The sequence below is a fragment of the Haliaeetus albicilla genome, chromosome 7, assembly GCF_947461875.1.
Source record: "Haliaeetus albicilla chromosome 7, bHalAlb1.1, whole genome shotgun sequence".
Taxonomy (NCBI): domain Eukaryota; kingdom Metazoa; phylum Chordata; class Aves; order Accipitriformes; family Accipitridae; genus Haliaeetus; species Haliaeetus albicilla.
This window is the reverse complement of record NC_091489.1, coordinates 37,536,186-37,563,673: the sequence shown is the minus strand read 5'-3', so window position 1 is coordinate 37,563,673 and position 27,488 is coordinate 37,536,186. Positions and strand designations below refer to the sequence as shown.

Here is a 27,488-nt window from a genome sequence, read left to right as displayed (position 1 = left end):
CTTTGGCTGTCTCCCTTAGTGACTCAAACCTAGCACATAGCAAGAGTACTTTGGCATAGAAGTCTATCTGCTGTTCTGTGCTGCCGAGGAAATGCCCGAGGTCTCCATTCACTGTCCAGTGAACTCACTCGCTCTAGTCTGGCTATGAAAAGTTAAGTCCCAACCTGAAGTCCAGAGTACCTTTAGAGGCAAGAGCTCTTTCTTTTCTAATCATGGGGACTCCTCTTTCTCCTGGTTGATGCTGGGCTAAATTTTGTCATCTTTAGTGACTGGGCTACATGATTTTTATTTTTTTTATTTTACTTTTCTGATTTGTCTGATTTTGTTTCTCTTGTTTCTTTATCCTAGGGCTGTGCATCCTGGAACTGGTATTACCCTTTTCACTATGCTCCATTTGCTTCTGACTTTGAGGGTATTGCAGACATGCCTTCAGATTTTGAGAAGGGCTCAAAACCGGTAGGGCATCTTTATTTATTTATTTATTTATTTATGATTTAACAGTTCATTAGAAGTGTCCTACATCTGCTTGTTTAATTTAAACAGTTTAAGCCTCTTGAACAACTTATGGGAGTATTTCCAGCTGCAAGTGGAAATTTTCTGCCGCCAACATGGAGGAAGCTCATGACAGATCCGGTAAGAAGCCTTGTTGTATTCCTCTCTGTAAGGTTATGTTGTCTTGCAGTTGCGTGAGCATGACTTGCTCCTTCTTACTTCAGGCAGAAAAATAATGGAGACCAGGAGGGAACATTTTTGGTATATTGCAGAGATTCTTCAAAGATCCTTAAAAGTGATTCTTTGAATTCAGATGTTTCAGTGAGAAAAAACATTTCCTGACTCTCTTATGCTTTAGTAAGATTCTTTACTTTCTTGTAGAAACCTTGCAAAACTTAATTGGGGAGCAGATACCTTAACTCAGTTATCTGGAATTATTCTATCCTGCTTAATTTCTTGTTTTGATACTCTAAGTAGTGGAAGAGCCCTACCACACTTCATGTTTAAATAGCATTTAATAAAAGATGTTTCTATTAGTCAAAGTTCTTTGCATCCTCCTTAGCTTTGTGTTTACTCGCCCTCTGCGAAGTACAGTACTACATGGCATTCTGAATCAATTAATTGGCTTTAATGATTTTTTTTTTTTCCCTCAAATACAGGAATCAAGCATAATTGACTTCTACCCTGAAGATTTTGCTATTGATTTAAATGGGAAGAAATACGCTTGGCAAGGTGAAATTTCAACTTTCTTTTTTTGAGCTGTAGCATACTGACCTTAGTCTTAAGAATCTATGTAAAAATATGAAGAAAATAGAAAATTATCTTAGTGAGATAATGACACACCAAGTCACACATGTAACTTGTGTTACTTTGTGTGGGGGAGAAGTATTTTGCAGCAGGTATATTTTTGAAAAGAAATTAGTATGAAGAACAAATTATGGCTCAGTAACTGATTTAGGATTGGCAATGATTATTATTAATTTCAGCAGTCATTCTAGATTTGTTAATTTGTCCTGAACTAGATTAATCATTTTTCTATTTTTATCAGCCTTAATGTGTAATTGTCTTTTGTCTCGTTTGCATTTAATTAATGGATCTTGTTCTGTTCAATCAGTGGCTCATTAGTACCTTGCGAAAAATGCTTTGGGGAATATAGAAATATTTGGATGCCTAGAAAGAATAAAGAAACAGCTACAGTATTTAATGCAGCTTCTTCTTTCTTTCGAGAATATTAATTTTAAAGGTCCGTCAAATTTTGTGGCTGTAATATCTCAGTTATAGGTATAAATAATTATTTGGGCACAAAATGAAACACATGAAATTCCATCTGAGCATAAGACAGCACATTTTTACTCTGAAGGTGGTCAGACACTGGAACATGTTGCCCAGAGAGGTTGTGGAGTCTCCATCCTTGGAGATAACTCCAAACCCGGCTGGACATGGCAACCTGAGCAGCCCATGACCGTGCTGGAGCAGAGGGGGTGGACTAGGTGACCACAGAATGGTTTGGTTTGGAAGGGACCAAGCCCCATCCAGCCTGACCTTGAACATTTCCAAGGATAGGGGCATCCACAACTTCTCTGAGCAACCTGCCCCAGTGTCTCACCACCCTCACAGTAAAGAATTTTTTTCCTAATATCTAATCTAAATCTACCCTCTTTCAGTTAAAAAACCATTACCCCTTGTCCTATCACTACATTCCCTGATAAAGAGTCCCTCCCCATCTTTCCTGTAGGCCCCCTTAAGCACTGGAAGGCTGCTAGAAGGTCTCCCCAGAGCCTTCTCTTCTCCAGGCTGAACAACCCCAACTCTCTCAGCCTGTCTTCCCTCACAGGGGAGGTGCTCCAGCCCTCTGATCAACTTCGTGGACCTCCTCTGGACTTGCTCCAACAGGTCCATGTCCTTCTTTTGTTGGGGATCCCAAAGCTGGATGCAGTACTGCAGGTGGCGTCTCACCAGAGCAGAGTAGAGGGCGAGAATCACCTCCTTTGACCTGCTAGTCACGCTTCTTTGGATGCAGCCCAGAATGCCATTGGCTTTCTGGGCTGCAGGCGCACATTGCTGGTTCACATTCGGTTTTTCATCCGCTAATACGCTGAAGTCCAGGGGTTCCTCCTGACATCAACAGTTCTGTGATCTTCCTCTGAGGCAGCTCACCTATGTTTTGAAATAGCCACAGTTAGACCTATGAGTATCTTACTCGGGACAGTGTTCCAAAATCAAAGAGAATATTCCTAGGTATTGTGAGACATGTTGCATAGCAGGTTTTCCCTCTATAACGTGAAGCCCTTTCTCACCCCTGTTGTAATTCTGGCAACTTTCCTTAGTCCGTTTGTCCAGTTATCAAATCTACAGTCTAAAGCAGTAATGTTTTAAGTAGCTCCCACATGCTTTCTGTGGGCTGTAATATTACTTTTGATTCATTTAATGCTTAATTGCCTTGTAAACTCTTTGTTCTGAATTAACATCTAGAATTCTCATGTTTAAGAGGCAGTTGTGAAACAAGAAATATTTTGCAAGCTGGAAGTACAGACTATCTTGGTTAAAAAGCATCTAGTATACCTTGTCCTCTTAATGAAATGTTTGAACTTCTTCCTCTTAGAGATGTTATTATGCTTCTGAAAGCTCAGCATTGATCCTTTTTGTGATCTCCTGGCTTATGAACACCTCCTATTTTGTTGTCATTCCACCAGCGTGTCGTGAAGGTGAAAATAAATTGTTTGTTTTCTAGGGTAGGCCTATCACTGTTTCCCTTCACAAGTAGTTATATTCCAGCTGAAATTTGAACTTGGCTGAGATCTGGTGCTGTCTTTGATAAAGCAGTAGTCAGTCTGCGTGAAGATTATCCTCATACTTCATAAGCAGGGACAGTGTGGATTTCTTGTTTGGTGAGGTTGGCAACAGCAGGCTGTACAGCTCTGCTCCTTGTTATTTTACAGTATGCTAAATAAAATTCTGATTCAGTTAAACTTCTAACATATTTAACACTTCATTTATGGTTTGTTCCAAACTGGTTTTGTTAGGAGAGGGTATGAGCTTCTGGTGAAATTACACTTTTAGGTTGTCCCCTTTCCTTCAGCTCCAGGACAATAATATTTGTTTTAATAAAGCCACATAAAGATCTAACTTCTGAAGCAAAAGTGTTTCAGGCAGACCAAGTTTTAGATTGGGAATCTAAGTCTGTGGAAGTCCAAAGTCTCTGTGAATGTTGTACCTTAGAGTGATGATAAATATGTCTGAGATCTGCCCACCGGTAGAACTGGTACGGGCACGAATATGAAACTATGAATATCAGTTTAGTAGAAAACCTTTGCTGTCATCTTGTTCAGAAAAAGCTCTAGTGTTCATGCTAAGGGAAGTAAAATAAAAACTAAAATAATTACTCTAGATCCAACCAATAAAAGGGTAACAGAAGTAAATCTTTGAAGAATCTTCATAGTAAATTTCTTAGTGCTTTTTTTGATTTTGTAATAGAAGAAAACATATACAGAAGCACACCAGGGAAGGCTATTCTCCAGTTTCATCCAATGTGATTGAGTGGACTCTGAGATGTGCTCCTTAGTGAGGGATTTTGATCCTGAGAGGAGCCTCCATGTTATCTTGGAGGAAAATTAATAGCTGATGTGAATAGTCCCTAATGGATAATATCTGTATCACCTCGTCTCTGAACTTGGAGTGATTTCTTCCATTGTTGTCTCTTAATAAATTAATTTGAATAAAGTAGCATTGAGTTCTGTCAGGGGAGTATCTGTAGCAAATGAGACAAATAATGACTGTTCCTGAGCTCATCTTGTTCCTAAATGAGGCAGGTGTTGGTAGAGGTTACTGCTTCCCAGTGCCTACCCAGGACTGGGGGGGAGGAGGAGAATGAAGGGGTGCTTGGAGATAACCTTCCCTTTTCAACCTGCACTACCACTGAACTATTTTTCTCTAAACAGCCTGCAGGGTCACAACTTCTGAAAATGTAGGGTTTTCTTTTCTGTGACTGAAACAACAGTTGTTTCTTGGATAGAGAATCTATTGGCGCTTTCCATGCTAGTGTCTTTTTGTTGTTGTTGGTTTTATTTATTTTTATCCCCAACAAGTGTGGAAAAAATAATGTTTTGGTTTTACTAGGTGTTGCGTTATTGCCATTTGTTGATGAGCGACGCCTTAGAGCTGCCCTGGAAGAAGTCTACCCTGACCTCACTCCTGAAGAAAGTAAGAATTATGATATTTTGTTATAACTTGTTATTACTACTGTGTTTCACCCTAAATAAGCAAGGTATAATAGACGTTTGGTTGGATTGAATTATGGCAGGCTATAGCCTCTTCTTCATGGATGGTGCTGGTAATTAGAATGATCCTCAATGGGTTTGGTTTTGTAGCTTTCACTTACCTTGCTTTTACTCAAGTAGACCTGCAGAAGACTTAACCTGAAAATTAGATGGTAGCTTAATTGTATGAAAAGCTTCTACCAGTATACACTGTCAAAGTATTTGTTAGACAACTATGTTGTAATCAAAAGAATAAACTCTGTTTCCAAGGTTAGAGTTGATGGTAGAACTTGATAGGTGTATTGGCTGTTCTGACCAGTAGGCTGGCTGTGTCTAGTTACGATATGTGAAGCTTCATGTTCAGCTTATATAGGCAAATGTACATCTTATTTTCTCCATTGTACAAAAAGTAATAGCTGGTTCTCGTAGGTAAACTGCATTGAACACAAGATTCCCATTATTTTACTGTCTGCCAACCACCCTTGTGACCAAAGACATCCTGTTCTGGGCAGAGATGCTGTCTTTCCAACACTCTCAAGGAATGTTCAAAGCATTCTCCTAAATCACAGTGAAGCTTTCCTTTTGTGGAGATGTAAACAGTGCAGTGTGCTGGTCTGCTGTATTCCTTCCTTCCCTATTTGCTCTGAACTCTTATCCCATTATCTTCATCTTTTCTAGGCAGAAGAAATAGCCTTGGTGGTGATGTTCTCTTTGTTGGAAAACACCATCCACTTTGTGACTTTATTGTAGAACAGTACAAGACCAAAAATACAGAGGTAGGTTGTAGTTGTTCTTAAGGGATTGTGTAAATGGTTGGAGGTCTAATAAAGCGCTTCAGCTGAAAAATTATTTTTCCCATAGCCAGTGGATATACCCCCAGAGCTGTGTCATGGAATCCAGGGAAAGCTTACACTGAATGAAAATGCTGTTCTTCCAGATCAGTGAGTATGTCTTTCAGTATGGGTTGTTTGATGCTAAAGGACATTTCCTTCAGTTATGTCTGCATTTAAATAAAAATATCTTTGTGCCCACAATGAGAAAACTAAAACCTCTGACAAGGCAATGCATTTAGTTCTGAGGCTAAACATGCTTTCCACTAGGTTTCATAGTAGGTGTGAATTATCATCAGCGTATGTAAAAAACCAAGCAAGTAAAACTTGCATTCTACGATCCTATTTTATGTTTATTTATTTCAGAACTAGGCTTTTAAGGCAGCATCAGAAATCTTTAAAGCACTCTAATGTGTGTGTTTAATTGCTGATGAATCTTTTTTTGTGTGTCATTTCATCTGTGGAAGACTGTTTTTTATGTATTTAGTGATGTTCAAACTTTAATAGGTAAACATGGCCTATATAATAAAAGTAGTAGTGATCAGTGGCTTTATTCAGTAAAGTCATGTTGTTTTGGCCTCTTTGCTTTTGTATGAATGTTAATTTAGTGCAGTCTGATGTAATTTCCAATAGTGCATGCTATTTGAAGAAAACCAACCCAACAACTCCGCTTTTTATATGCTAATCTTAATTACATTAAAGAAAAATCCAGATAGAGATATATTAGATGTATTTTGCTGTTTTCCATTTAGGCTATAGCACTAAATTCAGGACTGCTATGCATACAAAAAATGCTAATATTTTTTGTTTTCTAGATAACGTATTTAGTTTGAGAAATTATCAGTGTAATCTTTGCATTGTAGGATATGCATTCGTTTATCTAACTTTGCTTAGAGGCATAAGCAGGTGTTCAGTAACTCATTTGCATTAAATGCACAAACACTCTGATTTTGTTGACAGATAATGTATCCTAGGTCACACTCACTAATATACATTTCTCTATTCTTGTCATGGCTTGTGAAGAATATGAGCAAGTCAGAGCTGTTCTTGGAGGGAATAGCAATGGAGGAAAAAAAACTCTTCTGGCATTGTCTTTGCTGGATAGGGTGTGAGAAATGGGTATTTTTTTACCTAGAAAAGTATTTTGCTAGGAATTCTTTGAAGATGAGTAGGCATTTATATTGCTGCTTCAAAGTAAGTCTTACTTTGCTAAAAAGATTTGGATCAAATTCAGCCAGCATGTGTACAGTTTGTGACCTCTATGTGTAACATGGGTCTGTGACAGTTGTGCACAGTAGAGTGGACAAAGAAATCTGGTGTCTGATTGTTAAGAGTAATTTTCTTGAGTGTGTTGTTTGTCTGCTTGAATTGGAGGGGTAAGGTTTTCTGGAGGAAAGAAGGAAAGGGTTAACATGCAACTGCACATCAGGCTATTAAATCTCAGTTAGAATGGAGACTCTAAGTGCTGTGTAAAACAGCTGCTAAATTTTTTTTTTTTTTTTTTTTTACTTCAAAGCCGCCTTCTTCTTAGAGAAGCAGGTTTGTGTCTTCCTGGTGTCTGCATGTGTGTCTGTCTCTCTGGTCTTCTCCTGCCCTCTTAGGACCTGTTGTCTGCTTATAGTCAAACCCTAGCAGTACAGGGAGATTTCCAAGGTGCAGAATAGTACTAAGGTTTGTAAACAGGCTGCTGGGTAGTGGGAAGTGTGTGAACCCACTGTTAGACACTAGAGAATTCACACAGACCAGCTGCAAAAGTAATGAAATTAAGAAATAAGGATTCAGTAATTCCATTGGTTATAGAAGTATTTGATTTAGGGGAAAGGCGAGTTAATTTTGAAATCCCTTTTATGTGTCACAGGCTTAGTTAACAGAAGAACGGGAATGGTAACAACAGAGAAAGTGGAGCAAATGATGAGAAATATGTTACAACATTTTGACAGAGGTTTTTCTCTTTACTAGGACAGTGGAGTCTCCTGTTCCAATGCTGCGTGATCTTGCACAAAATTCTGCAGTCAGGTAAGTAAACTGTGGGTTTTAATGCAATGGCGTACAAAATACAGCAATCAAAACTCATTTTGTTCTGGTGTTTTGTGTTGTTGAGTTTGCAACAGAACCATCTCTTAATAAAATTGAAGCTTTTACTTCAAACGTTTCTGGTTTTCTGTGAGAATTGAATCCAAGGTGACATACAACGGGCTTGGGTTAGGGCGGTTAAGCAGAGTGTGCATAGTGGCATGTCCCACAGGGACGTCCAAAATAGTCATTTCTCAGTGCATCAAATCCAGTGTGTTTCATCCCTTCAGAAACACCTCATCTTTCCTGCTGTTGCTTTTCTGCTCACTCTCTGTTGGGACTTCTGGGTCTTTGGCAAGCAAGGAGCAACACCTACAGAACTTGATAGTCTGTATCAAGCCTTTTAAACCTCTGAGACAGAATTGGGTGTTGATTGAAAGTTCTCCAGCTCTTAATTTTTGCCTCTTGGATTTTTATCCATTTTTATTCCTAGCAATTCCCAGAGGATGCCTGAGAATATAAGCTTCACGTCTTTAAGAAGTAAAGGAGTAGTAATACTAACTGCCTGAATGTGATGTTTGGGAGAATAAGAGACTTCATAATGAATGAAAAACAATGCAGAGTTTCCAAGAGTAAATTTTGTGGTCACAGAAGATTTTAATTACTCTGGCACTTGACAGCAAATTTCTGTAGATCTAGTGTCATTCTCACTTAATTCGGCACAGTATAATAGGTATGTAATGCTTGAGCCTATAACCTTTCACTTGAGCCACGAAAGATACTTGAGACACTGAAAATCACTTGTGATCTGTCTGCATAATTTTTTCTTCCAAGGAGGTATAGCTTGGTTCAGCTAGAACAACTATCTACAGGCAGTAAAAAATGTTAAGTTGTGGCTTGTCAGGATATTGTAGAAAGGATGTTCTGAAATGGGGATTTAGTTACTTTGAGTGATGAGTTAAAGGTAGTTTTTGCCTTTCCATCTGCCACTGTGAGGAGGTTTGAATTGTTTTTACGCTTCTGTCTGTTTCTCCATTGCAAGGATTTTTCTTCCTGTCTTTTGAGACAGTATGAGCAGTCATGATTTTACTCTTCAGTTCTTGTGACTTCGGCTGAATTTTCCAAGGGACCATTATTCTCTTTCCTTCAAGTCTTATTCATTCTCTGTGCTGGAAAACAGATGTATTTCACCTGGAAGAGTGAGATTATTCTGCTTAGCTGTTTCCTTTTATCTTTCTTGGCATCCCAAGCATTCTTCTATATCAAATGGTAGGTAGTGAGAGAACAGGAAGCAGGTTGGTGCCATGTACTTCAAACATGTGCCTCATGGGACCTACCTGAGACCTGGTTACTTACACCAGGAGATTGGAATTGCTAGGATTGTGGATGAACTTTCCTAGAGAAAACCCAACCTGCATATAATGCATTGTACCAAAAGAAGTTAAGCTTTCAGCCACATTTTGCTCTATTACTATTTAGTTTGTGTAATACTAGACAGCTCAAAATGCAGGGTCTGTGAGGTGTCACTGAAAGTAGGTGTATATCCCTCCAAGGGAACTGCATGCAACTGCAAAGCCGCCTTTCGGGATAAAAACTCCCTGGCCGAGGAAATCCCACTTCTAAGTTTTGTACGCTTTTGACTAGACTGCATAGCAACCTGCTATCCTTCCTGTCTATACTGTGGCAGCCTTTGAACTTAATAAGTACAATCAGTGCTTTGACTAGAGGATTTGTACTTAAGGGTCTGCAGAAGATACTTTCATTACCGTACATAGGACTAACTGTTTTCTAGACATTAAACTTTCTTTTGGACTGGCTGTTGATACAGGGGAGGAAAAAGGTCACCCCATGGCAAATAATTGAGATGTCCAAGTCCAATTAGTCACTATATCCATGTGCAAGAAATGCACCTTGCAGTTTAAGTCATGGGTTCTTGAATCTTATATTTTCTACTGTGTACGTCACTGTTAATAAAGCAGCAATTACTGTTTAATCTTGCTTGTCTTAATTATCAGGTAAACCTAATCCTCAAATACTTTCTCCTAGTATCTCTTTCAAAGATCCGCAATTTGATGAAGACTTTGTTTTCAAGGCTATAGTGTTACCTGGTGCAAAGTAAGTATCAGTTGTCAGTTTTCAAATAATTCCATTTTCTTTCATTAATCTGAGTATTTGGTCTGATAAGTATTTATGGAACTATTTTTAATATTAAGGAAACCTGCTCCAGTTCTGAAGCCAGGAGACTGGGAAAAAAACAACAATGATGGCAGGCCTTGGAGACCACAGCTTAGTTTTAACAGAGACAGAAAACCAGTCCATTTGGACCAGTCAGCATTCAGAACTTTGGGGTAAGACTGGTGGCATTGTTACTGGCTGCCTTGCTGAAATGACTACTCGATTATTGCCTTTTTTTAACTAAAAAAAAAAAAAAAAAGCAGCAGCAGAGGGGGTGGGAATGGACTGTTGGAGATTAGGTACTGGTATTCCATGCTGGAAACTTTGGCATGTGATACTTTAAGTATTGATGAAAACTGTATATTACTATAATTTTGCAGTAATGCCTTGCATTTCTTCTTGATTTGGGGTGAGGTTCTACTAAATATTTCTAACTAGCTTTCCCACTGTTATTGTTTTTTCAACTTGTTTGGTGGTTACTTGCTTGAAGTACAGAAGGTACAGTGAGAATATTGCACACAAGTGATAATTAAGACTATTATGAAGACAGGAATGTCTTTTGTGCTTTTAAAAATTAAGGAGTTTTGAGAACCCTTGTACGAAGTGTGCGTTACACCATACACTCTGTTTGATTGTCACTTTTCAAGGCATTGCTACAGTCAGTTTTTATTAGTTCTCCCAAAGTCCAAGTAACTTTTCCAGATGCTCAGTGGAGTACGAGAATGCTTCTGAGCGCAGGATGAGAGAATGAGCTGGGGTTATGAATTACAGATAAAATGAAATGTTTTTACTTACTGGGGGGTGCAAGGAGCCATGCATTTATCAGAGCCAGAAAAGATAATGTTTTAAAGGAGATTGTATTATTAGCAAATAAAAGTAAACTCTGTGAGCAGCTGAACATGAGTGTCCCTTTAGGAAGAGAAAATACTTTCTTCTTTATCTTATGGCTCTGGAGGAGCTGGAAGAAGAAAAAGCAACACCCTTCCCTCCATTCATGTGTTGGAAAGCATAATCGTTCCAGTGCTACACTTGTAAACCATCTTCTGTTCTTCCATGTCGTAATTATAAAAAAAAAAAAAAGTATAGCTGTGTTATTGATCACATATGATGTCTCATTAAATTGCTGTCCAGGGTGGCAGACACCACAAGCATCAAAGTCTTCATGTGAATGTAGTTCTGTACAGGAAAAACAGCAAAGGCCTGGCAAACACTGACACACCAATATTTGCAGATCCTGCACCTCTGTCAACTCTTACTTCTTAGGAAATGTGACAGCAGTTAAGTTTTACTGAACTCTTACACAGTCTGCAGGGAATACATGTTCTTCTGCTTATTGTGGCTTGCTATAGAAACTTCAGAATTTTTTTTGCTGGGACCAGCTCACAAAGCATGTGCTTTGTTGGTGGTATGCCTGGGACCCTGGTCTGTAAGCAAGTCACTGCATCGTGCTTGAGCCGATCTCCACTGACCCGCTGAAGAGAGCTGGGGCATTTCATGGGCTGGGTAGCAGCTGTGCTGTAAGATGGCGTTCAAAAAAACATCCTATTCTTTTTCCTTTCCATTTCCTACACATAATAGCCATACGATGCCAAGGGAAAGAGGGATGCCAGGAATGTATGCCAATGCAGTACCTCTTGGAACTTACGGGAGCCCGTACACCAGGCCACTTCTGAGTGGGCAGCAGCAGATTCCTAAATTGTTGTCAAGTAAGTGGATTCTGCTTTCTACATGTGTGAGTTTGAAAAATATTTCTGTTTTGTTTTGGTCTGTCACACTATTACAAATAAAAAGTGGATTCAGGCATCCATCTTCATTAACCCTGTGTTGCTCTTCTCAATTGTTCTTCCTTTATTGGAATGCTGTAGTGAAATGTACTAAAATGTAATTATGTGCCTGTAAGTGGGATCCCATTTTGAATACTGCGCTCAGTATTCAAATGCAGTAGGTAAACTAGCATTTTGTCTCCTAAGGGTTCCTAGTGTCTATTATCTGGAACATATTCAGTATGTGGCTGAATCTCAACATCGCCAGCATCAGCAGACTTAGTAGAAGCTTGGTGCTCTGTGTCTGAAGAGAACAGCAAGAGGAGGATGCTGGCCACAGAAAATAATTAATGCACAAGGCACAGTGGCAGGTCAGGAGAGATTGTAGGACTGACAGAAGAGCTGTGGTTGGTGCTGAGATGCCAGACTGAACCAAAATCGCTAATTCACAGTCCTGTATTGGCTTCTTCTGCCTGCAGTAGGTGTTGCAACTTCTGGCAAAGAGGTGGTAGGAGTTGGTCAGGAGGTCAGGGATGCCACTGCTGTTGGCTTGGTGAACAAGTGGGTCAGTCACTGGAAGTGCTAAGACAAATCCTGTGTGACCTAAAGTGGACTACTTCATCCTGGGAAGGAATTGCTTGCATGAAGGGCTCCCAAAAAGGGTGCTAGTTTTCTCTCTTCGCCTGTGATTAGGAGCTGCATTTCTGTAATGGTGGGATTGAGACAGGAGGAAACTTGGCTAAACTGCCTAAAAAGGTGCTTTAAAGTAAGAAGTTCTCACTGTTCAGCTGAATTCTTGCAATATTGAATTATGCAGGTGTATGAAGTTTAAACATCTGGCACAGATGAAGTTTGAACTCCAACATTTTGTCACATATAGAAGACCAGATTACTGCATAGTGAAGCTGTCAGCCTTTTTATACTTGATTTACATTTTTGCCGCGTATGAAACAGCGAATAAATAATATTGATGGCCACTCTGAACTAAGCTTATTGTCCAGTCCCAAAGTAGATGAAGTGTAGTTGAGTAGTGGGTACAGAAGCTTTCTTGTGTGAGGAATCAGATCAATTTAAGTGGAGAGGTAGATTGAATATGAGAGCCTGGAGCTATTAACTTTGATTAAAGGAAAATGAGTGGTTTTTTTAAACAAACAAGAAATACAATCTAAAGAGAAGAGTGTGGGGAATGGGAAAGCAGAATTACCAGACAGACATCACATTTTTGTATTAATCTTCAAAAAGAGAAAGTCTGTGTGGTTTGGGGGGGAGAGAGAAAGTACTTGTGAGCCCATAAGTCCCTATACTGCTGTTTAAGTCTTCTGAAGCTCGAGTCTTGACGCTTTGTGGGAAATACTTATTTCAAGGCAGTTTTCTCTGCCTTATGTACATGGAGCTGCTCTTGCCAATTAGGTACTTAGAAAGCTCTCAGCCTCATGGCATCTGAGCACCTTGTGTTGTATAGGAAGCACTCCACATGCAAATATGCCCCAATGCCATCATTCTTTCAAATTGAGGAGGCTTGAATCCACTGATGGATATGAAATCCCAGTCCATCTGTTGGCCTCAGAAAAACTGTCTGGTGGCTTTCTTTCATGTGTCCCTTCCTCTCCTCATTTCCTGCCCTTGCATCACCCTAAAATTGCCTCTGGCACCCCCAGTTGCTGTTCTGCAGGTGTGCCTGACAAATCTGAAGGCAAGGCTGAGCTTTTTTTTTTTTTTCTTTCTTTCTTTTGTTGTGCCACTTTCCTTAATGCTGCTTTTTCCATTAGGCAGAGGTTGATCTCGTGCTTTCCTGTTCATGCAGCAAAAAGAGGTGCCAGGTCAACCTGCTGGTCCCTCCAGCCACCGTTGCAGCACACTGCTTCGCATGCCGCCGGCAATTGTCGTACAAAGGCTTTTTCACAAAGCAGGGGTTGTGCGCCTGCCATTGCTCTCCAGAGCTCTTCATCCCAGAGTTGAGAAGCTGGTTCCTGGCACACACTGTTTTCATGGGAGACTGCAGTGCAACATGCTGCAAATATATTCTTTGTCAGTTAATTTTGTTGTATTTCTCCTCCTCTTCTACTAAGGATACCAGGCTGTCGCAGGAGATTAGTCTTAAACTCTAATTAACTTCTGATTTAAACTGACTGCAATGTGAATTCTTTACAACCAACTACAGTGGCAGTTGACTTAATCGATGCCAAGTGACCGCATGTGTCTTAACTCCTCTTTTACCAGTTAGAGACCCTGGTAAAAGGGTTAAACCCTTACTTAAACCTTTGTTAGAAGAATACCTCCAAGTGTCATAGCCCAAAATTTCTGCTGAAATCAGTCTTTCTGACATTCACACTGAAGGATGCTTTTGCAAGTGGGACTACATCCGGACACCATAACACATTCTGGATTATGGATTGTGTGGGCTGAGTGTGAAGCAAACCTGTCAAGATGGGAGCGTGTCAACAACTCTCTGAACCTCACTGCAGTAGGTGGTGGTCATCTTATTGAACAGGAACAGGCTGCACGGACAGTGCGTTTGCTCTGATGGAAATTTGTGGTCAGAATGGAGCACATGGGCCAATTTCACCCAGACAGCGTTCTGTCTAGGAGTACCAAAAGGTGTTCCTAGATCTGACAGCACAGCTATCTTCTTCCTTTTGCAGTCAGCCCCTTCAGTTCAAGCACAAATGTCTCTGTCAAGGCACAGATATCTTCAACTAGAAAATCAAATTAGAAGGAACAGGAAGGTGTATGCTGAGTTTTTAATGGGGCAGGTTATCTCTTGTGTCAAAATTGTGTTCATCAGCTATATAATTGTGAGAGAACAGCTGTATGCTGTGGCATAATTGGATTGGGAAGCATCCGGAACCCACATGTTCCTGAAAAACTAGAGCTGATGTGGTTAAAATTCCCACATTTTGTGGGATTGATGCAGATAACTTTTCATTTTATGTATTATGTTTTTATATGTATGATGAAGTAAAATTAGACTCTAGAAGGGCAATGCGGTCAACCAAAGTGCCATCTCTTCCTCAAGAGCCTGCTGTGGGTGTTTCTTACTGTTCTCTGATTTGACTTTGATGTGCCAATTTTCAGTTGATGAATAATTGTCTGTGCTGATAACTTGGGGAGTCAAGTGCAGTATGGCAGTACTCTGTGAGTGGCATACTTGGTTTCTGCAGCGCAGGATACCTGATTTATGACTTTCATTTCAGTCAGTAAACTTGTCAATTAGCTGCATTTGAAAAGTGATTTTGATTAGTGCAATCAGTAAACACAAAATCTCGTCTTTGATTGCCACACTGATTAGATAAATTGTTACTTGAGGAGCTGCTAGAGAAGGTAGTTTATCTGGCCTTATAGCTCTAGGAAATGCCTAAGTTTTGAAGACTAAAGAAAATATTAATTGTCATTTCTTCTCCTATTTTGTACCTTTTTGAAGTGCAATTCACTGCGCCAAGCTTTTTCCCTCAAAGATTGTTCTCTGTCAGAGCCATACAAATGAATAGTAATAAGGTAGCTTTCAATGTTTTTATGATGATTTCATTAAACTCTTCCTTAAACTGTTCCCTAGAGCTGCAAAAACATCTGGTTACAGCAGGAGAGCTGGGTCCTTTCTTTTTCAGATGGGAAGAAAGCGATTAACTAGGACAGATGTTTTTGACTAGCCCTGAAGCAGAGGTCTGTATGAATGGGGAACACTGTACCAGGGTGAGACCAGCATCATCTCACTGGGTTTCTCACTAGAGCACCATTTGACCCTGGCAGTGGAATGGAAAATGTGTTCATAAACTTCAATTAAAATGTGAAGTTCTGACCAGGGAGGGTCAGGGAGGGAGAGACTTTATTAGTCTGTATAATTGTCCAGATACTTTGGGGTCTTGCCTAGCTCAGCCTGCACAGAGGAGAAAGGTGGGGGAAACATGGCCATTGTTCATCCTGGAATATAGCGGGGACGGTTTCTGGAAGTTTGTGTCTCAGAGCAAGCAGAAGGAAGACTGAGCCAAGCCTAGCAGACTTGCAGGTCTGGTTGTGGTGACAGAGCCAAAACCTAGCCCTCATCCTGGTGGCTGCGGGTGAAGAACAACAGGTATTAGTTACTGCAGATAGAGGGGTTTGGGGCATCTGAAAGCGTTTTTAGCGGAACTCAGTTCTTTTGTGTTGCATGTATTTCTGTGGTGCTGGTGAAACTTTGTCTGTGAAACTTTGGAATTTTTAGAACTAAAGTCATCTTATGATATTTTCTGATTGAAAATAGTGATGCTCTTGGGTTTTACCAAATTTTTTATTTTTTAAGGTTTTCTTTTTAGCAATTTCATCTTTGTAATTTTGGTTTTTTAAGCTTCAGTTTAACATTGAGTCTTAATTGCTCGTTTCCCCCAAAGTAGCTGAAGGGGGGCCTGGCTTTTCCTGTGTTGCACTAATCTTGTATTCAAAAGCAAACACAGCATCACTAAAGCATCGTGTTAGTACAGCCTGTTTATGCATGTAAAAGTCCTTGTAATTCACAGGCTGATCAGTATAAAGTGCCACTATATCCACCTTTGGTCCTTGTGATGCTTTACACTGTTTTGGTTACAGTGTATATGAAGTAACCAATTATACCTGATTATGAGCATCAGTTGGTAACAGTATATATGTCTCTGCATGTATGTGTATATATGTAGAGAGAGGTGTATATATTGGCGCGTGTGTGTATACATGTAATGTTTAATAAATAAATACAGCATGTATCCCTGTGCAGCTCAGGCCATTGCTGGGCTGGATTATCTCTGCCCAGAGGAGGCCCAGGCAAGAAAGGCAATGCTGCTGGGGATCAGAATTTATTTCCCCTGATGAAACGGTGTTATCTTCAAGGGGGGCTGCCTGCACTCTCCCCTGCACGCTTGAGTGCTGCCATGAAAGGTTTCCGTCTGGGTCAGACCATTACAGCCTGCAGACAATCCAGCCAGAGTTAGGAGAGAAGTGCAGATTTTTCCTCTGTCTGTTTTTGGGTTGTTTTTTTTTTTTTTCCCCTTTTCTTTCAAGTTATTGCAAAGCGTTAGTGTACTTGAATATTGGCAGTTTAATAGGGTGTTACTGTCCCATCGCAGTACGTCCATTAGACAACTTTTGGAACCAGCTGTTGAAATTAGGTCACGCTTAAACACTATTGAAAATAATCAAAGGTGTCACTGAAACTGAAGTTTTTGATTGATGCACAATTTGAGTGTTGTGGACTGACCAGGGAGCTATTGATTAGCCGTTTCTTTTATCCTGTTTACTGACCAGTTTATTTAGAAGAACAACAACGGTTTAATTGCATGTCCTGTTAAAGCAATGTTGTTACTGCGATCTCATTGTGAAGAGTTAGTTTGGGTAGAAGAAACAATTGAGAAGTGGGTGGTCTTTTTCACTGAAGTTTCTTATAACTGCAGTGCTAGGTCTCGGGCCAAGTTTTTACCCCAAAAGCTTTAATTCAGTCTGATTACGTTATCTGAGAGATCATTAATAGATTTTTATTATTATATTGTCTAGGTTATATATTTTTACTATCTTTAAATGTATCCTAAATATAACTATATTTTATATAGTTATATGTAAATGTGAATAAAGTGGAACTGTTCATTCTATTACGTGCTCTATTCATTCTTTTAGTTTGCTTTATAGAATAACTTAGCCTAATCGGAGGGAAACTTGCACATATTTTGAATATTAAATATGTGTTGCTCACAAACATGGTGTGTTATGATGATGGCACAGCGGGGTGTGTGTGTATATGTATCTATAGGGTGTTTTTTTTTTTTAGATAGTGTAGTGATTAATGTACTTGTAAGTAATGTAAACATTAAATTAAGTCTTCAGTCATGGTAACAGACATGGTTTTGCATTTTTTAAAGTTCAAGAGAAGATAGCTGTGAAGTGTCCAAGCACTAACCAATGCTAGTTCTAGCAATTAAAATTCAGTCTTCCCATAACTTGAAGATTATTGGACATAATAAAAAAAAAAAAGTTGCCTTTTCTTAATTAATACTAAGCTTGCCACTGATGGACATAAGGGCTCTATCAAAATCAGCAATAGTAACCAACGACTTGGTGAAATATATTTGGTAGTATATCCAGTTTGAGCTTTTCTGTTTGACTTCTTAAAACAAGTTCTTGAGCATGTGTAAGAATAAATGGAGCACAGTTCTTTAAGTATATAGCTCTTTTTTATTTTAATGTTTTATTTTACCCTCTAGATCTTAGACCCCAGGAGTCTTGGCGAGGTCCTACGCCCTTGTTTCAACAGACACCACAAAGGTAAGGCGGGAGGGATTGAAGTTTTGTAAAATGTGGCCAGGAGGATGTACTTGGTTCTGCCAGGCTTCACAAATTTTTTTTTTTTTCCCCCTTTGTTTTGAACTTTAAATTTTTTGAAATCATGCTGTACAGCAGGTTTTTTAAATTTAATTAATGTCCATGATTTATTTATATTTTGTGAGTGCCCTATGTGGTGTTCATCCTTTAAAAGGCTTGAGTACTTTGTATTAAAAAAAAAGAAGGCAAAAACACTTTCTGTTAAAACTCAGACTTCAAAATTAACTTTACTGTTGGTGCTTTGGTACCGTTCTTGGTTCTTTGGCCTTTATCTTATTGAAGCTTTTGAGATACTATGAAATTGAACACAGAGAGCTTAAAACTGCATTAGATTTTGGACAGGCTAAACAAATTTCTTTTTAGGAGGGCTGTGGAGCTTAATGAGGCATAACTAATGGTGTTCCACTTTTATCATTTCTGTGCTGCAACCGCAGCATTAGTACAGACTAGCCATTGATTCTTGCTACAAACCTCTTGAAGTCCTAATCAGCTTCTTTGGTACAAGTTTTTCAGGCCTGACAAGCCTATTGTAGGGCAGTGTCACTGTAGGTCAGTAGTTATTAGTTGCCACTGAAAACAGTTTCTTTAACTACTTAAGACTGAACTGAATTAAATGCAGAAGGGACTCAGGGAAGGATTATGGAATCTGCAGTCCAATAAGTGCCATCGAATAGAAGGAATGTGACATGGTTTGATAATAAGGGATGTTTTACATGCGTTCCTTCATGGATAGGTTGTATGTTCTTAAGTCAGATGGACTTTATAAACTCCAGTGTACCTGTGAAAGCTATGAATAATGACATTTATTTATATTTATGGAGGAATGAGACTGTATGCAAGATCTTTGAAGCTTCTGCTCTGGGGCACGCTTTTTTTTTTTTTTCATGGTTTTATTTGCAAATGTTAACCATTGGAAATACAAGCTTTGGGAGAATTTATTGAGCTCTCCACAATCACGCTTTCCATGGCAACCATTTTGATCCCTATTGAAATAAGTCCAGCTCCCTTGTCCTGTGCCACGTCAATGTGGAATATTGCATTATAAATGAATCTTGCATTACAAACTTTAATATTACTTTGTCTATGGGAGTTGGTATTCCTACATCTTAATTAAATCCAACTTATGTAGTACCGTTTTGTGAAATATTGCTACAGGTCTGTAACTTGTCATTACTTTTACAATGCTATACTCCTATCATTTTACCAGGCTGTGGGGGTTTTTTTGGGTGGGTTGGGGTTTTTTTGGTGGGTTTTTTGGGGGTTGTTTTTTGGGGTTGGGTTTGTTTGGGTTTTTTTTCCCAAAGTGGAAGAGTTTATCAACTCACCTATAAATAACTTTCAGCCAGAAATTCTGTTCGTTTCTCACTTGAAATACATATTTTTATTGCAATTGTAATAATCGACTGTCTTTCTAATTAGAATCCTATCATAAGGTTACTGTGCTTGGTTTGCGCTAATATTTTTAGAAGTGACTGCACACTGTCCAGGTACTTCAGAGCATTTTTGCAGATAGACGGTGTTCGTGATTCAATCTGTTAACGTGTCCAGCGTGCTTCTAGTGTTGTGGTATTGACCTCACTGTTCAGTTCCCAGACTTGAGGAAACTGGTGTCCCCTGAGGTGACTTTAAATTGAAGATGTATCATCTTCACCTAGAAAATAAGCTTTAGAGAAGCTTGAAGAATGCCGTGCTAGCTTTTGAGTGACAACAGTGTATTTACAATGCTTTCCCTCTCTGATGGTGCTTTGTTATACCTCTGATGATTTATGAAAATCACTAACTTGCCAGTTTTGGTGCTGAGGATAAGTAATTTTGCCATGTTCTTGGCAAGTGTTTGATTTGGGAAACAAGTCAAACAGATGCTTGGGGCTGATGTTGAGTTATTTGCCATACAGAGATAAGGATGGAGACTTAAGCAAAAGTTTAAACAGAAACATAAAGATAGATAGGCTTAGTGTAGGAAAAAGTGGCTGAACCTGTTGAACTGAACACCCCCACACCCCAGCCGAGAGGTTTTCAGTTTCCCAGTTAATTCCCCGGGAGCTCCCGGTTTCCTGTACCACTAGCCCCAAGGCTGTGCCCGCTTGCTGCTGCAGCTTCAGGTGTTCCAGGAGCAACAAGATGCTGCTGGGGAGAGCAGCGAGGAATTTCTGTTCTCCATCACCTCTGCTCCTGGGAAGAAAGTAATTGAGGGAGGCCTGCCCCTGCTCCAGCCTTTTCAGATGAGATGAAGTGGGTTGGCAGGAGGCTACGATATCCTTGATTTGCGACATCAAGCAAGGGATAAGCAAGGAGCCCTGTCCCTGCCAGGAAAGCTTTGAGCCTTTGTGCTATTTCAGGGATAGAGTACTGCAGCGGGGGCTAAACACGCTCCTGCTTCACAGGCCTGGGTGGAAGAAAACCCAATAGTGTAAAGCTGCTTCGTCATAGTCCAGATGATCTTGTCTCCTGTGTAAGATTTCTTACTTTGAAATTTAGTGATGAATTCAGTGTGCAGCAAGTAAAACAAAACTGGTGAGTTGCCACTGAACAGGACAACTTTCAGCATGTCCTGTTCAGGCCCTGGTCTGACTGGGCTGCGTTACTGGAGATGGCAGACAATTGTTTTGTGCTCTTGCCTTCAGTGCTGGTGATCCGATATGTTTCACAGGTTATATATATATATATATATTTGCTGCCTGGTTTCCTAGCTGATGGAAATTTGTAATCTGGTTAAGTAGATCCTTTTGCTTAACCTGCTCGTAGAATAAATTTCCAAAGAGGCTGAGGTTGGAACACAGAAATGTTTTACTGTATAAAGTTTCCTGAAGTTGTATTTTTTGCTATCCTGTATGTATATGCTTTAGTTTAATCGTAAGTTGACGTAACTCTGGATTGCGCATTTGAGTAACTCTGCCAATGTGAACTCATGTGATATTCCAAGTGGCACAATTCTTTTTTTGTTACCCGTGAGGCACAGCTCTTTGCTGCATACAAATCTCCACCCTCAGGTAATTTGAATCACCAATTAATACATCCATTAGATAAACATGAAGTCAAGTGCTGTGGGGACTATAACTTCCTGATTTCTGTTTACCAGATGAAAATCTACAGTTTGGGGGTTTAAAAATAACTACATAATTCTGTGAATTAAGAGCAGCAAAAAGGTGTAAGCTGCTTTTCTGACTTTAAGATCAGAAAACACATAGCAGCTTTTTTTTTTCTTCTTTTCCTACTAGGTTTATCCTTAGAACATGTAGTGGTTCTAACTGAAAATCACCACTTTCACTCTTTCAGATGGCCTCAAAGCAAAAATGCCTCAACATAATAGTGATATTAGTGTTAATGTGTTTCATTTGTTAAATATCACAACTTTTCACTAAGCAGCACTTTATTAAAATAAAAAGTTTAAACTCTGTGCCAAATACGTATTCACGTCAAATGGAATTTGTGTCAAACTTTTCCATTCCAGGCATGTAGCAAGTGTTGGCCTGTGATCATCAGTGCTAACCTGCTTGTGATAAATACCCTCAGCAAAAGTTGTAGAGACAGACTGACTGTTGATGAAAGTCATGGTGCTGGGGCTATATAGGTAATTCCTGGTAGTTTTCCTTAAGGCTGAGCAGTGTATTTTTTCCTGGAGAGTCTGCTGTTTTCTAGGAATAATGGGGAAAAAAAAGTGAGTACTTGCAACACTTAATCGAAAGGAATATCAGAATACTGATTTTGAGTGTTATGCCCTGAAAGTGTAATGTACTATTAACTTTAAATACAGTATTGCTCCTCCTAATGAATGATTCAGATAACATTGTGCGTTGCTAGACATACTTCTGAAGTTAAAAATAAAACCGCACAGTTCAGTGTTACCACTTCGCTTTTGTGCATGCTTGTTTTTACTACATGTATTGCACATCATATTTACCAATTGTGTATTTATCAGGTAAGACTCATACTTTTATAAAGAGGAATCAAGTTATTTAATTTCTGGAGATGGCAGGAGTTTCTCTTGCCTTACTAAAATTCAGGCAGGTCTTAATCTGACCAAGTGGAGCAGCTCTCCTGTAGGTTTTAGTGTGAAACCAAAAGCAATTTGCATCCAAAAGCAGGAAGCCTTCATGTCCAAAATGCCTGTTTTCATTCATTTTAATCTTATGTTTACCTGTCTTGATTCCAACTTTGCCTCTGTTCCAGCTGGTGAAATGTGTGTTTAAAAGCCCTTCCTCTCTCAGCATCGCTTCCTCAGTTGCTCAAAGCAGAGTGTGCCCAACATTGTACAGCTGGCTGTGAGTCCTCCCTTGGTCACAAGTCATACCTCCTCCCTGAACTGCATGGGCACTTGAAAGAATCTGTCAGCCTCTGGGTAGGGTTACTCCTCCGAGGCTGGGGTCCCACCAATTTAATCCAGCAAATCTAGGCAGAGGCTCTTTGAAGACATACAAAGTAACTTTCAGTTCAGCAGTGCAGCAGGTAAATGGGAAATGCAGTGCTCATGCTCTCTGCTATTCCTGTCTCTCGGCAGGCTGGCCGCACGCTGTTCAGCTGACTCTCTCTTAAACAGGGGTCAGAAGAGATTAACTGTCTCGACTATCCAATGTTTTTCCTTTACAACAATACATTGTACTGCAAAACATAACTGCTATGAATTCTGTAAGGAATTGTACCCTTACCCACGCTCAGCTTTAAAGGCTGTATCATGGCTATATCATTTTTCTAAATATTTTTATTCAAACAATTATTTGTTGTGTAATACCTGTTGCTTTATAATTGTAATGTTAGAATAGGCACTTGAAGGCAATTAAAACATTTCTTGCTGTTAGTAATCTAGGATGGCAAACTAGGTTATAATGGATGTTGAATTTGCGTTCCCATATAAACTGTACACCAAATGTCAGTCAGTCCATGCCAATTAGTGCTTATGTTGCTAGGTCACCGTGGTCAATTGAAAACGGCATCAATAGAACTTGAAAAGGTTTCTTCCCGATCAGACCTTCTGACATATTGAGCAGAATAATGGATGGGAAAAAGCAGCCAAGGCCCCTACCCTAGATTCAGAATACTCGCAGTAAGAATTCATTTGCAACCTGCAATTAACTAGAAAGAATGGACTCCCAGAAAGAGTCTGGACATTTAGAAAAGAAAGCCTCATTCTCCTGTATTGCACATGTTTACTCTTTGGATGGTGTGTTATATTTAGCTAACTTGGTGATATCTGGGGTTTAATCTACGTTCAAGATCAGTGTGGATGAATTGGCAAATTTGCCCCTAAAATAAAAGATGGGCAGAATCCTTCCAAGGAATTTGAAAAGTCTCTGATTAGTAAAATTGAATTTGCTGCTTGTGGTAGTACCTGGTTCTGTAGCTTTCAAGCTGTGATGAAGGAAGCAGTAAGCAAATGCGGCCTTTTGGTAGGAGAATCTTGGAAGATATTCCCCCTTCCCTGATTTATCTCTAACAACTTGGCCATCTGCAGTACCACGGCAGGCATAGCTGGATGTGACAGTGTTTAACTCTGAGACAAATGGGATCATTTATCATACGAGACTATAGAAATTCAGATTTTGTGGTGTGAAACTCTAGGAGATAAGTTCATGTTGCAGTGTGTTTCTTCTGTACACAGAACTGCTGGGGCTGCTCCTCTTCTTGCCTGGAACCGCATGCTGCAATCCCAAAACCAGTACCAGCCAAGTCAGTACCAGGGGCTGGGCGGACCAATGAGTTACCCACAGAGACCTGAAGATCGGATGGACAGGGGAAGGCAGGTATGAAGATGTTGCCCCGTTTTGCACGTTTTGCTGTCGTCCCGAGTAAGGCTTCCTTCCTGTGTGGCTGTGGAGAGTGCATGCAGCATAGGTTGGCATTCCTGAGCTGGTTTTAGCCCAGCAGCTGTGTCACCAGTGAAAGCACTGACAGGTAAGCTTCCCGGCCTTGTCCAGCCCCTCTGTGTGTACCCCTGGGCAAGAGGCCTATGCCATGACTATGCTGACACTGCTTTTCATTAAAAGTAGATCAAACATGCTACCAAGTCATACACTTCTTGCAGCCTGAGAAAACGTAATCTGAAGGCAAGTGTTTCAACCAGAGTCTTTGTCTTCTGTAAGGAAATCTATCACCTACACATTCTGGGGATAGAAAAGTTTCTCCCCAGTGTGTTTAAAATGTAGATTCTTAGGACTTCATTAATTTTTCCACTCGAATGTTTATTGGCTTTTTCATAGCTGAAAAACTACTTAAATGCAAATGTTAGATTCTAGTAGCCAGAGAAGTAAACACATCTGTGAAAGTACACGTGAAAATAGCTTTGTGTGGTTAAATGAAAACAAGTGAACATGATAGGAGAACCTCATCCAAAATTATAGGTGATTTTGTCATCAGTTTATGAAAATGCCACAAAATGAAAATGCTTCTTGAAACCAGCAGGTGATTTTGCTTATGTGATTTTTTTTTTTTCCTGTGTGTATTCCCAGTAAAAACGTAATCTGCATATACTCCTGTACTAGAAATTTGAGTATTTACAATGCTATGTACTAGTTTAAAATAAATTTCAGACGTCTATATTAAAATTCAAGTTCCATTGCAGTTTTGATAAGTCAGAACTATTACTCAGCTGTGGGAAGGTTACTGACCAGTAATGGGGAAAGAGGAGGAAGAGCGCTCAGCTGCCTGGTAACAGCACTATTTCCCAATCCTTTGTATGGAAACTAAGGCACAAACTGTTTGAAACTTGCCTTCCGTTGGGACCTGGTTCAGCTACCTCTCATAAATGTGCTCAAGACAAGTCACTTTTTAGTGGATGCTCTTAGTTTTTCTTTTCTTCTTCCCCGTCTGCTCATCTCCCGAGTATGCAAACATTTGTGTTACACAGTACAGCACCAATACAGTCAAATTTGGTGTTTGATTTCAGGGACTGTTTCTCCATGCTATTGGCAGCATATAGTCATTTTCATGCAGGTATAAATTCTGTCCTGCAGTGTGTGTATTGGATAACATCCCAGTCAGGGACTGCAAGTACAATCCATTTAAATTGTAATGTCAAACAGCATATGTGAAAACCTTCTCATAGCATTTCTACCACTTCTCTGATTCTTTGTCTGCTTTATGTTTTCCTTCTCTGTTCTGGTTGGGAGACTCAGGTAGCGCTATCACAATCACTTTTGCACCATGACATTGTTATGGTGTGGGGTTTTGAGGCAGCTAATACGATAAAAGCATGTACTATCAAACCAAGTTTGTAAGAGAAGAGCCTTTGGCCTTTGCTGGGGAGGCTTTTTGCAGAGTGCCGTGTGCTTCTGTGTCTGGTTCAGCTTGTCAGGACCGAAGCCCAGCAGAAACAGCCTGTGAGCTGCTATTACCGTTCTCAGCATTGTCTGCTGACTGCAGGATTACATGGTGCTGCTGAAAAGATCTATAGCCAGCGAGGAGTCTGCCCCAGTGCTCCCAACTCTTAAAACTCTTGTTCGACTGAACCCTTGTTAGCAGCAGTGAGATTCTCTTCTCCCTGCCCCCCCAACTCCTACCCTGAAGCATTTTTAGTGCAGAGGAGGCTTTTAAGACTGGAGTGAGAATTGTCTTTAGCTCATTCAGTTGTCATATTCGTGTTGTAGGAAGAAGCAGCGGAAGAAGAGGCAAGTATACCACCACGCACTCTTGCTCCAATTATAGTGGGTAGGCATTGCCAGTACAGATCCTTTCAGGACTGGTTTTGGCTAGAAGCAAAACTAGACAGCGTGGGTTATGATCACATTAGGCTTAATGGGGAAACAGTGGGGCTTGAATCCTGGCTGTGCTGCCCAGCTAGTCCCCAGTTTTTTTAAGTATATTTCAAATTTGGATGAGGTGTATTGATAAAATCAGTTTTCAAAAATCTTTCATTTTTTGTTACACAGGTTTACCCAAAACACTGGAGACAGAAATAAATGCATAATTGCACTACTCCATAACGGGCTGCTGTAATAACATAGAAAGATCAGTGGAGGATTTTGATGCTGGTAGAGTCTGGGTGGTATTTAATTAGGGCTGGAAAACAGATACTTGAAAAAAGTCTGTCTGCTATACCATACTCTGCGCTACCCTTTATCCTGGGTAGCGTAGGTGCATATATTTGCAAAAGAAATCAGTGCTTAAACTAGTTAATTCCTGACCTTAAATCTTCATGCGTAACAGCTGCAGCTGGAATCACAAAGGTGAACAGGAATTGTCTTCCAGAAGTGGTTGCAGTGTGGGCTCAGGGAGGGCATCCCCTGTTAGTTCGCATTTGGAAAGCTGTCTTGTAACTGTGGGCTCTCGGAGCACCATGGACACCTACAGCCTGGCAGTGACAGAAAACCTCTGACCTTGCAGCTTTCCAGCTGTTTGCCACCTGAATGATTAAATAGGAGGCATATTGCTGTTTGGTAATATTGCAGTCTTGCCCAAAACGTAATTCACCTGTCACTAGCATGGGATGTGTCTGCTGGATCATGAAAGGAAGTTAAAACTGGGTGGTGACTATGGTTTTATTTGTATTCACCTATGTGATGGTTATTAAGGACAAATCTTTCAGCTCAGGTTGCTTTCTTAAAAAATGTCCTTGGCAGTTGTGTTGCTTTCCAACTGGTTTTTAGCTCCTTTTAAATTTTGGTTGCCTTTTTTTCTTTTTTTTTTTTTTTTTTCCGGGTCTTTTTTGGTTATTTTTAAATGAACTTTCAGATGTTGTTATTTCCTCAGGGCTGACAGCACTGGAGTAAAATTAGAAGCTACCTTGAAGAGTTTAGGGTGCAAAACCAATAATTGAATCTAGCATTGCTGCCTGTAAATTTCAAAGCTTTAAAGCCTTGAAAAGGGATACAAGTGGAGGTGGTGACACATAGCAGCATAAATAATTATCTTTGGTCCCTTTCACCTCTGAATTCTTTTTTTACAGCATACAGAACATGGTCTGAAGAGGTTAATAAATGCGCTGATACAAAGTACTTACAAAATTAATGCAACTGCCATGGATATGGGTTGCTCTGTGGTAGTGGGTATTTGTTGGCATCTTCCAGCTGTTCCAGAAAACTAAAGAATAAACTTGATCGTGTTGTGCAGGTGTTTGACATTTTTCTTTTAGTCTGTAGTAATACACAACTGAATGTCCAGATAAATGTCTTGTGCAGCTCTTACAAGGCCTCTAAACTGTAGTTCTGTACAGGGATTGCTGCTATTTAGGTAACTGGAAGGATTTTTCAAGGCATGTAGACAACTTGTTTCCTTTTTTAATTGATTGCAATCAAAATCAAAAACAAATGTAAAACCTTCCTGACAGTAGAAACAGTGTATTCTGCAGGTCTCTTTCAGAGCCCTTTAAAAACAGGGTGTAACAAAGCGGTTTCTGCTCAGAAAGTTGTTTTTGATTGCCTGACACAAGCAGGCTGAGGAGAGCCTCCCCTGTCACAGGTTTGCTCACTGTCTCTTCAGTTTCAGCCGTTATCTCTGAGCCCCTGCAGGACAGGGTAAAGATGGATTTCTCTTTTAAGGAAATGAAAGGAAGCCTCTCTTCCCCAACCCGCCAAAAAAAACTCCAAGTAAGAAACAAACAAAGCCCTATAGCTGTCGTTAGTGCATCACATTTAATTAACTTTCTGGTCTCTGCAGTGTATCAGGCTTTGAAATAATTTTAAATGTTTCAAAGGGACTGTTTATGAGAT

At 39.9% G+C, this 27,488-nt stretch overlaps 1 protein-coding gene across 1 annotated transcript in view; it reads left to right on the top strand.

Annotated features, from left to right (window-relative positions):
* XRN2 (5'-3' exoribonuclease 2) overlaps nt 1-27,488 on the top strand; it is a 52,778-nt gene that overhangs the window by 23,617 nt on the left and 1,673 nt on the right. The window contains exons 18-29 of the mRNA XM_069787768.1: nt 349-456; nt 544-633; nt 1,152-1,224; nt 4,609-4,692; nt 5,427-5,524; nt 5,610-5,689; nt 7,538-7,594; nt 9,638-9,706; nt 9,805-9,939; nt 11,345-11,472; nt 17,730-17,790; nt 23,444-23,585. Of these exons, the coding sequence (XP_069643869.1) occupies nt 349-456; nt 544-633; nt 1,152-1,224; nt 4,609-4,692; nt 5,427-5,524; nt 5,610-5,689; nt 7,538-7,594; nt 9,638-9,706; nt 9,805-9,939; nt 11,345-11,472; nt 17,730-17,790; nt 23,444-23,585 (1,125 nt within the window). The remainder of the gene's footprint in view (nt 1-348; nt 457-543; nt 634-1,151; nt 1,225-4,608; nt 4,693-5,426; nt 5,525-5,609; nt 5,690-7,537; nt 7,595-9,637; nt 9,707-9,804; nt 9,940-11,344; nt 11,473-17,729; nt 17,791-23,443; nt 23,586-27,488) is intronic.